Here is a 13,653-nt window from a genome sequence, read left to right on the forward strand (position 1 = left end):
GCTTTGCCCTGGGCCGGTTACTCCGTGTCACTGCAGGTTCTGAAAGCAGAACAATTCCCAGGGTGGATAGTGTAGCGAGAGAGAGCTCTTGCCCCAGTGAGTTTACAGACCATGAGAGCAAGGGCGCTCAGAGAGAAGGGCTTTGCCCAGGAGGACAGCCCCTTGGCAGCAGGGGCGGGTGAGCTGGGCTGCAGCCAGCCCCAGGGCAGTATGCTGCTCACTCCTCAGGCCAGCAGGGCTGTGACCATTGGGCCTGGCTCAGCCACAGCAGGGCAGAGGATTTTACTGTTACAGCACATCCCTGGAGTTCATCTTGTCTGATTGCTGGGAGGATTGGGGCTCTAGGCTGCTGTGTTTGCCTGACCCTAGGCTGCAGCGTGTGCCTTTGCTCCTGAAGGCATTTCTTACCAGCTGTCCCCAGTGCCATCAGGCTGCAAGGGAGGAATCCAGCAGCTTGCTGGGGCTTCGAGCTCAATAGCAAGGAGTCTTTCTATTAATGAGACCTCTGCCATCCCAGAGCAACACTGGCCATCACTCCATCGAGGCACCCTCAGAAGGAAAAGAAGGAACACACAGAGAAATGCACCGGTTTATTTTTTCTCCTTTCTCCCTTCCTCCGAGTCAGGCCACGTTTATTATTGTCCTTTATCTCCTCCTACTCTTCCCCTGTAGATATGATGCTGCGTGTATCTGAGGCAAAGAACATGAAAATAGCCCATGTGGAGCATCAGATCCTACGTGGGATTTGTAGCCTTGCCAGCTCTGGGGATGGCAAGGCAAGGAGCAACCTTTTCTAAGTGCAGGCACTCAGCGTGGCACACAGGGGATCCATTTGTCCAATTTATTGCCTCACACGGGTCGAGGAGCTGGAGAGAGGAAAGAAATCCCTTTCCCTTTGCTCTGCTCTTTCACAGTTGCTGCCTCAGGGTTACAGCGTGTGTCTGACACACAGAGAACATTTACATTTCCCTCTCTCCATTTCTTCCCATTGTGTCAACAGTGGATGCGCTGGGAGATCAAACCAGTGACAGAGATGAGCTGCCTCCTCATTTTTCCTGGCTGAGATTCAGAGGATAAGTTGTTGCTAACCAACATCATCTGGTATTACAGAAGGGAAAATGGTTAACAGCTCCCACTTATCCATATCTTATATCAGTCATAATCTTCATTCTGTTTGGACCAGCCTGCCTTAGACGTGGCTGAGGCAGAAGGGAAAAGGCATTTTTAAATAAAACAGCAGTTGGTGTGAGAGATGCAGCCCCACACAAACAGCCATCAGGCAGCCCTGGTTTCCAGAGCAGACCTATAGCTTCCATTCCCCTGGCATTTCCTCTGCCCATCCGTGGCAGGGGTGGCACCAGATGAGCCTTAAGGTCCCAACCCAAACCATTCTGGGGTTCTGTACGAGCGAGGAGTCAGGAAATCACACCCCATCCTATCACACACATCCTGGTGGGTGTGCACAGAGCCGCTCTGTGCAGCCCAAACCCTCCGGGAAGCTGAGGATCAGGACTGAGAGGGTTCTGAATTGAAGCATTGTAAGTGCCCTTGCAGCACGGAGAGCTCCTAAACCGATGTGCAGCCGTGTCCTTTGACTCCTCTGCTGTTGTGTAATCGTGGGTTTTTCTTCTCTAACAGGTATGCACCACTCCTGGTGTGGTTTCTAAACCCAGCTCCTGACAAGGAGGGTTCCGTGGCTCAGCAAGTGGCCCTGGCAGGGGTGTGTCCCTGGGCTGCACATCCGAGGGGAGGTAAGTGCAGCCAGCAGAACAAAACTCAACTGCTCCTGAAGCCAAACAACTGGAATATTTATTCCTTCCCTGTGAACCCGAGGCTAGAAAGCCAAAGTACTGGTGCATATTTAATGTCTCTCTATTGTAAAATCTCCCTAATAAATAAATATTCTTATCAAGTGAAATTCAGGGACTCCATGCACTAATAGACAGAAGGTCTTGGAGCAGTGCTGCACAACCTCCTGCCGAGGAGCAGATTCCAGGCTGACTCTTGAAGTGCAGTGAATTAGGGAGGGCAGAAGTTTGAACTTTTCCAGCTCCTGTGTTTGATACCCAGTTGAACTCTGCTCACTTCACTCCCTGGACTTCACGTCAGTGTTCCGTGAGCCGGATTTGAACAGGATTTTCCAAGTTGTCATTAGAAATGTTTGGGTTCTTATAATCAGAGGTAAAGGCAGCTTGGCTCAGTGTGCTGCAGGGACAAAGCCCCGTTACTGCACGGAGGGTGCCAGTGATAACTGAAACAACGTTCCAAGGTTTGCAGGGAAATCCAAACCTTGGTATTTCTTTGCAATCCTTGGTAAATGAGGTCATAAAAATGGAGTTGCCATGTCATTAATTGTATATGAACTCTACACAAATGTTTATGTGATCACCGATACAAGTGAGCTTTTTTCCCCCAAATTGGTTCCAGATGGCCTTTTAGAAATTAGTCTTGCACTAACTGCTTTTTAGAAGTGTGTATTTTATTTTAGAAGTGTGTGAATTACAACATAATTGACTTCTGAGTCTTTCTACATTTTTCATGGGCACTAAAATACTCAGAAGTTTCATGAGTAATACTTAAAAAAATTATCCTGTTTCATTTTCTACAAAACACACTTGAATCCTGTGTCCTATTGTGATACTGACCTCGTTTTTTATACCTCCACTCTGAAACAGAAACCTCCTGCCACATGGAGGGATTATTCCTGGTTTCCCTCTTTATCTGCTGGGAACTGAGACCTCTGTACGTGAGCCAGGAGCAGCCTGCAGTGTGATAAAAATGCCAGGAGAGCTCCTGAACTGGGCCCGGCCCTGGGGCAGTGCTGCCCAGCTGGACAGACCCAGCCTGCCCACAGAGGTCTTCTGGCCACGCTCAGCCACTGCTCTTTTCTTTCCCCTTGCTCTTGTCATCCATAAATGCTTTTGAGCTCCAGCCACTCCGTTTGTTCCCAACCTGCAAGCAGCCTGCCATCCCCTCACCCCCGTGTCTGCTTTCTGTTCCAGGAGACACTTGCAGAAGCAGCGAAGGGATGCAAAGTTGTCTTCCAAGATGACTCTGATGCCCGGAGAAAATTCCGACTACGACTACAGTGCCCTGAGCTGTACTTCAGATGCTTCCTTCAACCACCCGTTCTTTCCGGAGTCTGAAACCCTCAAGGGAGTGTTCTACCAAAGAGCCAGGCTGCTCCACCCTCAGGAGGATCTCCTCAAAGCCTTCCACCCCGACGACCGCAAGCGTCACATCATCATCAACGTGGGGGGCATCAAGTACCTGCTGCCCTGGACCACGCTGGACGAGTTCCCCCTGACACGTTTGGGACAGCTCAAGTTCTGCACCAATTTCGACGACATTCTGAACATCTGCGACGATTACGACGTGACGTGCAACGAGTTCTTCTTCGACCGCAACCCGGGGGCGTTCAGGACAATCCTGACCTTCCTGAGGGTGGGCAAACTCCGGCTCCTGCGGGAGATGTGTGCCCTGTCCTTCCAGGAGGAGCTGCTCTACTGGGGCATTGAGGAAGACAACTTGGACTGGTGTTGTAAAAGGAGGTACCTGCAAAAAATGGAGGAGCTGACAGAGATTAATGAACGGGAGGATGACCTCCTAGAAAATGAAACAACAGGTGAAACGGTAGAGGAGACAAAAATCGGTTTGTGCATGAAAAAGTTGCAAGACATGGTGGAAAGGCCCCAGTCTGGCCTTCCCGGAAAGGTGTTTGCGTGTTTGTCTGTTTTGTTTGTAACTATTACAGCAGTGAACTTATCCATCAGCACCATGCCTGACCTGAGGGAGGAGGAGGAAAAGGTAAGTTAGCTTTTAGGATGGCAAATGGTATGTGCTGGGAAGAGCAGAGCAAGTACAAGGTCTGAGGTTATTGACTTCAATGGGGATTTCGCAGCTGGCTTTAGAGGGGGGGAAATACTGTGAAGAATATTCGAGATGTTCCATGACTCTTCGATTATTTGTAAGAGAATTAATCATATCCAGTTTGATGTCCAAAGAACATTCTCTTAGCGTGCGCTCCTCTGTATTTTACCTTGTTAGACTTGGTATTTAGAAAGCCTGAAATTCCCCAGCAATATCTTCTGTGGAATAAGCAGTGCCCTTCTAAGTTTTGCATTTAGCATGTTCCAAACTGCCAACGTGCCTCCCTATAGCAACAGCTCCAACTCCTTTAATATTTTGAGTTTAAAAAAACCGACACAGAAGCCTCTCCTCCTGTCACCGCACCCACTAGAACAGTTATTATCCAGAGCCCATTACCAACCCCTCCTCTTCCCTGCAGGGTGAGTGCTCCCAGATGTGCTACAATATTTTCATCGTGGAGTCCGTGTGCGTGGCGTGGTTCTCCCTGGAGTTCCTGCTCAGGTTCATCCAGGCCAAGAGCAAGTTCTCCTTCCTGCGGCGACCTCTGACGCTGATCGACATCATCGCCATCCTGCCCTACTACATCACCCTGCTGGTGGACACGGGCTCCGAGGGCTCCAAGAAGCCCAGCTCGGGCAACATCTACCTGGACAAGGTGGGGCTGGTGCTGCGGATCCTGCGGGCGCTGCGCATCCTGTACGTGATGCGGCTGGCGCGGCACTCGCTGGGGCTGCAGACGCTGGGGCTGACGGCGCGGCGCTGCACCCGCGAGTTCGGGCTGCTGCTGCTCTTCCTCTGCGTGGCCATCGCGCTCTTCGCCCCGCTGCTCTACGTCATCGAGAACGAGATGGCCGACTCGCAGGAGTTCACCAGCATCCCCGCCTGCTACTGGTGGGCCGTCATCACCATGACCACCGTGGGTTACGGGGACATGGTGCCCAGGAGCATCCCCGGGCAGGTGGTGGCCCTGAGCAGCATCCTGAGCGGCATCCTCCTGATGGCCTTCCCCGTCACCTCCATCTTCCACACCTTCTCGCGCTCCTACCTGGAGCTGAAGCAGGAGCAGGAGAGGATCATGTACAGGAGGGCGCAGTTCTTGCTGAAGGCCAAGTCTCAGATGAGCAACGAGTCACAAGGCAGCGAAGTTTTGTTCACCACTCTCTCTTCCGAGGCCAGGGACAACGAGTGAAATGTGCGTTACTGTTTCTTTCCCTGTCACTGGCTCCCATTCCATCTTTTAATTCGCTCCGGAAGCACCTTAGGAAGGTAATCCTCACACTGAAACCAAGAGAAGGAGCTCTGACCAGGACCTGGTGTGATTGAAGGAGTCTGTTATTATGCTGTTCCTTCCTCTCCCCCCATATAACGTATAGGGCAGAACTTTCCCTGACATCATGCAGTGGGATTTAAGGAATTAAAACTTCTCTGGCAACAACAACGACAAAAAAGGAGAGCAACATATAATTATGCACTTGACAGGCTGTTTTGCCATTTGTAATACACATTTTTCCAACCAAATCCCAATGTACATAATCATTAAACCGGCTACCATTTTTCTTGTTCTTCTTGTATATAAATAATGTAAATACATCAGAATTAATGGCTAAATTCTCTCCCAGCCTTAGGGCGTAATGGAAATAACCACAGCCGTTTGTCCCATTGTGCTTTTAAAACACGTCCAGTAAGATTGGTCACTCACCACAGAACCAGCTCCTTCCTTTGCCAGTCAGCCCTAACCACAGCAGAACAGAAGAATCGAGCTGTTTATCGCAGAACCTTGCTAAAGATGTAAATACTCGGAGCTCACCAGCTTCAGAATTTAATTGATGTTACAGCATTGATCCGACGCCATCAAATGCAACATTCCAAGGAACAAAACCTTGGAGTTTTGTAGCACTTAATGTTATTACCGAGAGGTGACTAGCTGCAAATCCAATGAAATATGCATGAGGAGACGCCAGCCTTCCCCACCATCTGTTCCCAGCTTCGCTCTGCCTCAGCTCTCACAGGGAACTGGGAGAGGGCAGTTTCCAGGGAGCCCCAGCACTGCTGGGCAAACTGGGGCCACCTTCCTTCCCACGGAGCTCTGCTCCTGTGGCAGGAGCAGGAATTCTGTGCCCGTGGGAAGCTGCCAGGGAGGGAAAAAAAGCCAATGTGATCGGAGTCCCGCAGGGGCACAGTGACAGCTTTGTGCTGTCCTCCATCTGGAGAGAGCCAGGATTCACTTCACCTCTGCCATCCTCACTCCTGGTGGCGATGGGGAAGGTTGGAAAGGGGACAGGAGAAAGCCATGAACACCCTAAAGCACAAGCAGGTGCTGTCCCTCCTGGCCCAGGCTCTGTGCTGAGGCCAGGGGTGGCACAGGGGACACTCAGCTTGGGCTCAGATTTCTGTGCAGGTTCATGACAAACCCCTTTTGTTTCAGAGGGAACGACCCTGGCTTAAAGAACAGCTCAGGAGAAAAAAGCCCAGAACTTTAAAAAAAAAAAAAAAAATTAAATCCACTTGTTTGATTTCGTGTGTGCTTAGAGGTAAAAAAAAAAAAAAAAAAAAAAAAAAAAAAAAAAAAAAAAAAAAAAAAAGCTGATTTAAAGAGTTTCACCTGTTTTCCACTCTTTTTTAGTAAAATTACTCACTAGCAGTTAAGAGCTTGGAGAATTTACAAGTCCCCATCACACTGACCAATGCTTCTTTGTCTTAATTTTCAGAAATACTATTTCTTATTGGCATTTCTGGAGCAGGTTGTGAGAAATGTCAGAATGCAGAATGGTTTTATGGTTTAAATGAAGGCCAAGGACATAACATTGTCCTGTCAAAAAAAAGTAAAATCAGTTTCTGAGTCTGTGCTGTTCAGGCAAACCCACAGCACCGTGATTTTCAGTCTAAATGTCTTGAAAATACAATTTGAAGCTGTTCTGATCTGAAGGAAAATTCCAAAACTTTTAAAAATGCACTTTACAAATAATTAGGGCTCTAGCATTCTCCAGCCTGTGGTAGAGAAATGTGCCTATGGAACATTACTGCAGAGTGCTAAAATATCCAGTCTAAACTCTTGGCAATTAATTCTGTGCCAAAGCTGCAAATGAACCAGCTTTTCACTCTTCTTCTTCATCTTTAATTGGAGTTGGACAAAAAACAGGAACATCGTGACAAAAAAAAAAAAATTCTGCCCATTTTTTTAAAAAAAATTTCAAAACTGTTTGATCATCTGGAGCATTGGCTCCAACACAAGTGCTATGCATCTTCTACCTTTGTGTCAGCAGTCGTTATAAAAAGAACTGGTAATTAGATTAGTCCTGTGAGCAACAGTTGCTTATCTAAGGATGTGTTTGACAGGCTGAGCCATAAATAAGGAGCTGTATGTGAATGTAAGGAGAAATCAAGAGTTACCAAATCAAACCTAAGCTCATTTCCATGTTCTGCTAGCTAAGAAATGCTGTAGGGCCGTCCATTTTCTCACTGTCTCTACGTTAATGCTCATTTATTTCATGTATCACTTTTTTTTTTTTTTATTTTTTTTTTTTATCCCACAACTAGAGCTTGATTCTAAAGCCCTTGTCCAATAAAAAATAAAATAAAAATATCCCCCTGGAGTCGGGTGTTGGTTGAGCAAAGCTGTGAAAGCATCTTGCCTGTTGGCAGTTCTGCCAGGGCGGGTTCAGGGAGGCTGTCTGTGCTCCAGATGCTGCTGCCAGCTCGGTGTGTGTGCCTCTGAGTGGCTGTTCCTGCTGGGTTTTACAGGGGGAGTATTTGCTGTAGTCCTCGTGCTGAATAAACCCAGTTCAGAGGATTTGTGCTCAGAGCACAACTTCAGCGTGAGCCCTGCGGTGCTCAGCCCTCCTGGGGCTCTCCGGTGACCCTGCCTCTCTGCAGCCAGTTCTCTGGGGTTCAGTCAAACCCCTGGAATTCCTGCCTTGGCTCCCGAGCTGGCTGTTTGCTGGGACACAGCGGAGGGCTGTCACCCCTGTGTGGCCTTTGTGCAGCCCGTGCAGGTCCAAGGCAGGCGCTGGTGCTGGGATGAGGGCAGTGGGAGCCTGTCTGCAGCAGCAGGGGCTGCCACTGCTCTGATTCCTGCTCTGGCCGGCTGGAATCCCGCAGAGGAGCTGGAATCCCGGGGTTAATGAAGTGCTGGGCTCTCCTTGCAGGTCCCTGTGCTGCTGCAGGGACAGAGGGGTGCAGGGTGGCCCAGGGACTGCGGCTCTGAGCAGGGCCAGGCTGTGGCAGAGAGCACCAGCAAAGGAAATCATCCCCCTGCAGGGAAATCCAGCTTCAGGATTGTATAGGGACACCTCTTCCTCGCATGTTGTCCCAAAAATCACAATCACGGCTCTTGGAGACAGAGCTTTAAACTATTTAAACAAAGAACGTGTCAGATTCAGAAGAGAACAGGAAAGATCTGTGAAACCTGAGAAGGAAAAGTCTCTGTTAAAAGCAGAATTTCCGGGTAAAGTGGTAGATTAAATTATTTCTCTGAAATCCACAGAGATGAAGGCAGAGCCCCGTGGCTTCTTCAACAGCACACGAGAGAAGGTGAACCGAAACCTTTCACATTATGCCAACATTCACTACAGGTCAAGGTCCTCAGACATTCTCTGTAGGGAACATTTAAAGCTTGTCTCCATTTGACCCTTTACAATGTTCTCATTTAATCCAGGACCTCAGATCTCCACAGTCAGAGGCTCCAGGAGTGTCAGTGAACAGTCAGAGGCTTTAGCAGTGTCTAATTAAACAAAAAGCTCACGCAGGGCTGAATCACAGATTCCCACGTCGTCAGATGCACGTCTGGGAAGGAAACCTGGTGTGCTCCACACATTGCTGACTCGTGTGGGAAGAGTTTCGCTGCGGGTTCAGCCCCATGCAAAAGCAACACTGTTTGCTGCAAAATTTCACATCCCTCCTGTGGGTTTGCAACAGGCTGAAGGACTGGAGTAGATAATTCTAAACCTACACAGAGGGAATTGATTGTTTAATAAATAAAAGAAGTGTCAAATGTGACTTTGAGGACCATGACAGCAATCTCTGCTCACGTCAGGTGCCATCCAGCCCTGAGCAGATGACTCTGGCTGGGGTGTCACAGAATTCACCATTTGCACAGTCACTACTCACCATTAACTACCAGGAGTTGCTGCAATACTGCATCTTTTCTCTGTTGATCATTCTGTTGGCCACCTCATGCAAGATTTGACAGTGGATTTAGTATCTGTTTATCCAAAAGGAGACAGCGGCACCGAAACACAGGAGGAGAAGATGCCAAGTCTGATGAGCTGGTGGGATCTGGAATATCCCAGGCACAGAGAGTGCAGCCACAGAACCCCAAAGGATCTGAAGGCATGGAACTGGAGTCCCACATCTGACAGCAGATGAGTGTCACCCCTGACAACAAAAAGGCACCTCAGAAATCCTATTGCTACAGCAGAAAGTGCAAACCACCAGATTTAGCCACTCCCTGCTTTGCCTGGTCCTCTGTGGCGCCTCAGCCGTCCCTTTGCAGCTCCCCTCGTGATCTCAGCACTCCTGGCTGAATGATCAGAGCCCGGGCAGCTGAGGCCAGGTCGGATCCCAAATGTGCTCCCTGAATGGACCAGCTCTCTGGGAGTCCCCAGGACAGGGCTCCTTGTCTGGCTGTCAGTCACTCTGCAAATAAAGATACATTTCTACCCCACAAATGAAGTCAAGGAGAATTTTGTGTGCTGCCAGCCTGGAAACTTGCAGAGTTTGGCCTATTAATTATTAAAAATAAAGCTAGTCCTCCCTCCCTTTTTGCTCGTTGTTTGTCATTCCCCAGTGTCTCACATCCTCTGAAACACTCCCCAGAAATCCCTAACGAGATGAGGAATGTTATTAGCCACCAGGAGCCCGGGGAGGACACGGCAGGATCAGGATATCAGGGGATCTTCTGCCCTCTGCAGCGGGGCTGCTGCTTCTCCTTTGCCTGCAGCAGCGACTCCAGAAGCAAATGTCACTTGAAGAGAAATAAAGTTCTGCCATAACTGGAACCACAGCAGGCCAATTAGGGTAATTAGAGCATATTTGCTACACTTTATAAATATTCATTCATTATCCCTGTAGCCCTTGTGACAGGAGCTGGAGCCTTGTGCAGCACCGGAGGCAGGCAGGGCACAGAAACCTGTGTGGCTCTGTCAGGCTGAGGTCTCAGCTCCTCTTTGTCAGGTCCCCTCATTAATGACAGCAGCTCTGTCGCCGTCCTTAATTATGGTCATAATTGAGCACCCTAGACGCAGTGTGAGTCCAGCAAAACCGGGCTGTAAACCACAATAATTAGTCTGCTCCAGGGACTGACAGGGAATGTAAGAAATTCCCAGCCATCATCTGGAGACTGGGATTTTAAAAAAAACTTTACAGCTCGTTTGACAGTTCTCAGTCATGGAAGTAAAGTGGTCAGCAAGACAATAATGTTTCTCTTTCCCTTAAAGATAACAATATAATTTAAATGGCACCTGCCTCAGGAACAAAGTAGGCATCAGCATAAATTCCTATCGTTAATTCTGTAGAGAAATGAAGTTTTGACACGGAACTGCTGAATGATAAATTGAAGTGCTGCTCTCACTCTCATTAGAGATGCGCCTCATGTCCCAGAGCAGCTGAGAGAACTCGTCCCCGACGTTCACAGCGCCGGCAGCTCCCGGCTCAGCCCAGGAAAGGATGACTCCGTTTCTTTCACTCCTAAGGAGAAGCACTTTTTGGGAAATGGATATTATTAATATTAAATATTATTCTCCTCATGCAAACCAAACCAAACTGGGCAATTGCAGGTGACTTCAATGTTGGAGAGGAATATTTCTGGGGACAACACACGTGGGCAAAGTTAAGGCTGCAAAGCGTCACAAGGCGGAGAGAGGGGAGGATTGCACAAGCCCTGAGATTGGTTTGAGAACACCGAGAATTGGTCCCTCCTTTGAGAGGGACCTGGAGAAAGCTGCGGGAGCATTTTGTCCCCGCTGCCTCCTCTGACAGCAGGAGCTGCAGCAACAGCTGAAGTGCTGCAAGCTCCTGACAGCCCCAGAATTGCTGAGGAATTTCCCCGTGGAAAGGGAGGCCAGGCTTTGGAAGGGGCTGCCCAGGGAGGTGTGGAGTGCCCATCCCTGGAGGTGTCCCTGGAGAGGCTGCAGGTGGCACTCAGGGCTCTGGGCTGGGGACAAGGTGGGATGGATGTTCCTTGGAAGTCTTTTCCAACTCTGTGATTCTGGGACACTGAGATTCTGAGATTCTGGGATTCTGAAATTCTGAGATTGTAGGATGCTGGGATTCTGGAATTCTGGGATTCTGGGATTCTGGGATTCTGAGATTCTGAGATTCTGGGATTCTGAGATTCTGGGATTCTGGGATTCTGGGATTCTGAGATTCTGGGATTCTGAGATTCTGGGATTCTGGGATTCTGGGATTCTGAGATTCTGGGATTCTGGGATTCTGAGATTCTGGGATTCTGGGATTCTGGGATTCTGGGATTCTGAGATTCTGGGATTCTGGGATTCTGGGATTCTGGGATTCTGAGATTCTGAGATTCTGAGATTCTGGGATTCTGAGATTCTGGGATTCTGGGATTCTGGGATTCTGAGATTCTGGGATTCTGAGATTCTGGGATTCTGGGATTCTGGGATTCTGAGATTCTGGGATTCTGGGATTCTGAGATTCTGGGATTCTGGGATTCTGGGATTCTGGGATTCTGAGATTCTGGGATTCTGGGATTCTGAGATTCTGGGATTCTGGGATTCTGGGATGCTGTGATGAGGTACAGTTACATTTTTGCACATTCCTGACAGGCAAAGCCAAAGGACAGGAGTTAGTTCCCTGTAAATGCAGCTCGGTTTATTTGCTGGATTGTGTCTAATTATATTCATCACTAGGAGAGGGACGGAGCCCCAAATTCCCAGCCAGCCCCAGAGGCGGCCCCGTGCTGCTGGGAGAGTCAAAAACCGCTGAGGAACACCACAAATCCGGGATGGGAGTCGCTGTTTGGGGAAGGGAGCGGGCTCTCCACCCGCGCGGAGCAGGAAAATGCCGATCCGAGATCTTACATTGCCACCTACGGGCCGCTCCCGGCCCATCCCCGGCCCGCGGCGCCCGCGGCAGCGGCCGCGTCAAAGGGCGGACAACGCGTTTGGGGAGTTCTGCTTCAAACCCAGAGAGAAATGGTCAATCCTTTGCACTGCAGCCCTGGCCCTGCGTTTCCAGAGCGGGCAAGGACACGAGGATGGAGAGACCATCACCATCACCACCACCACCACCACAACCACCATCACCATCATCATCATCACCATCACCACCACCATCACCATCACCATCACCACCACCACCATCATCACCATCATCATCATCTTCACCACCACCATCACCACCAGCACCACCACCATCACCATCACCACCATCACCACCACCATCACCATCACCATCACCACCACCACCATCACCATCATCATCATCACCACCATCATCACCATCACCACCCCATCACCATCACCCCCATCACCATCACCACCATCACCACCACCACCACCATCACCATCACTTCCGGGAAGGGTGAAACTCCTAAAAATATCTCTGCAGCATTTATTTGGTTGCAATATTGATAAGTGACACTTCTCAAAAGGATAATGCAACTTTCTCTGACTAAAATGAAGGGTTTTTTCCAGGTCACATGGGCAATGTGAATACCTCCATCACTCCTACAAGCGCAGCCTGGTAAGTAAAGTTACAGTTTGATTTATAAAAGAAAAGACAGAATCTACTTCAAATGATTAAAAAAAGGCACAGTGATCTAATGAGGATGAGAAGGCAGCTACAGAGTGTCTCAATGAGTTCAATCACTGTCACACCTGCCACCTCCACTGCTCCAGCAGTAACGTGAAACTGAGAGCAGAGTTTCAGGAGCACATTTGAAATGCCAACATGCAAGTCCTGGAAATGGCTTCTGTAAATTCTGCTTAAAACCCTGAGCACACCTCTGTGTATCCATGCACATACACGTGTCCAAATAAATACATATATGATTTATGTATTTACATACAAATAATACATATACAAAAGGGCAAGTTTAAACATTTTACTGGTTTCTAATTTCAAACCCTTACATAGTGAAATTAGAAGTGTGTTTCACAAAAGGAAACTTTTTTTTTTTTTTTTTCAGCAGGGCCTTTAGCAATAGGGAAAGGGGGATTGATTTAAACTAAAAAGGGTTGATCCAGACTAACGATAAGGAAGATTTTTATTGATGTGAGGGTGGGCAGGGCTGGCACAGGGTGCCCAGAGGAGCTGTGCCTGCCCCTGGATCCCTGCAGTGCCCAAGGCCAGGCTGGACACTGGGGCTTGGAGTGACCTGGGATGGTGGGAGGTGGGTTGGGATGAGATGAGCTTTAAGGTCCTTTCCCACCCGAAGCATCCTGTGATTCCATGACTGCTCCTGAGCAGGCAAACGCCCATTTGCTAAGACACTTCACTTCCCAGTCAAATTGCCAAGGAGCCGTTTAAATTTGGAGATAACCTTTCCTCACCAGCAGGGTTTGGTCTTCCAGCAGCAGCAGGAACACCTTGTGACCCAAAGTACATCTGCCTCTCCCAGCCAAGGGCCAGGGCAGCAGAGGTGACAGGCAGCCCCCAGGGCAGCAGAGGTGACAGGCAGCCCCCAGGGCAGCAGAGGTGACAGGCAGCCCCCAGGGCAGCAGGGGTGACAGGCAGCCCCCAGGGCAGCAGGGGTGACAGGCAGCCCCCAGGGGAGGCTGGAGCTGTGCACAGTGTTGTCACAGCCTGTCCCCTGCCCAGCTCTGG

The 13,653-nt window shown here is 49.2% G+C and overlaps 1 protein-coding gene across 1 annotated transcript; it reads left to right on the forward strand.

Moving 5' to 3' along the window:
• Positions 1-3,005: 3,005 nt before the first annotated feature.
• Positions 3,006-6,010, forward strand: KCNG1 (potassium voltage-gated channel modifier subfamily G member 1). Its single transcript, XM_066330954.1, has 2 exons — positions 3,006-3,807; positions 4,289-6,010. The coding sequence occupies exons 1-2, from the start codon at positions 3,049-3,051 to the stop codon at positions 5,057-5,059; spliced, it is 1,530 nt and encodes a 509-aa protein (XP_066187051.1). The 5' UTR covers positions 3,006-3,048; the 3' UTR covers positions 5,060-6,010.
• Positions 6,011-13,653: the final 7,643 nt, after the last annotated feature.

This window comes from Sylvia atricapilla, chromosome 16, assembly GCF_009819655.1.
Source record: "Sylvia atricapilla isolate bSylAtr1 chromosome 16, bSylAtr1.pri, whole genome shotgun sequence".
Taxonomy (NCBI): Eukaryota; Metazoa; Chordata; class Aves; order Passeriformes; family Sylviidae; genus Sylvia; species Sylvia atricapilla.

Excerpts from the sequence above, each read along its gene's own strand:
- KCNG1 (XM_066330954.1), top strand. The coding sequence starts at position 3,049 with ATGACTCTGATGCCCGGAGAAAATTCCGACTACGACTACAGTGCCCTG. Across the intron at positions 3,808-4,288 it reads TGAGGGAGGAGGAGGAAAAG|GGTGAGTGCTCCCAGATGTG; the intron begins GTAAGTTAGCTT and ends TCTTCCCTGCAG.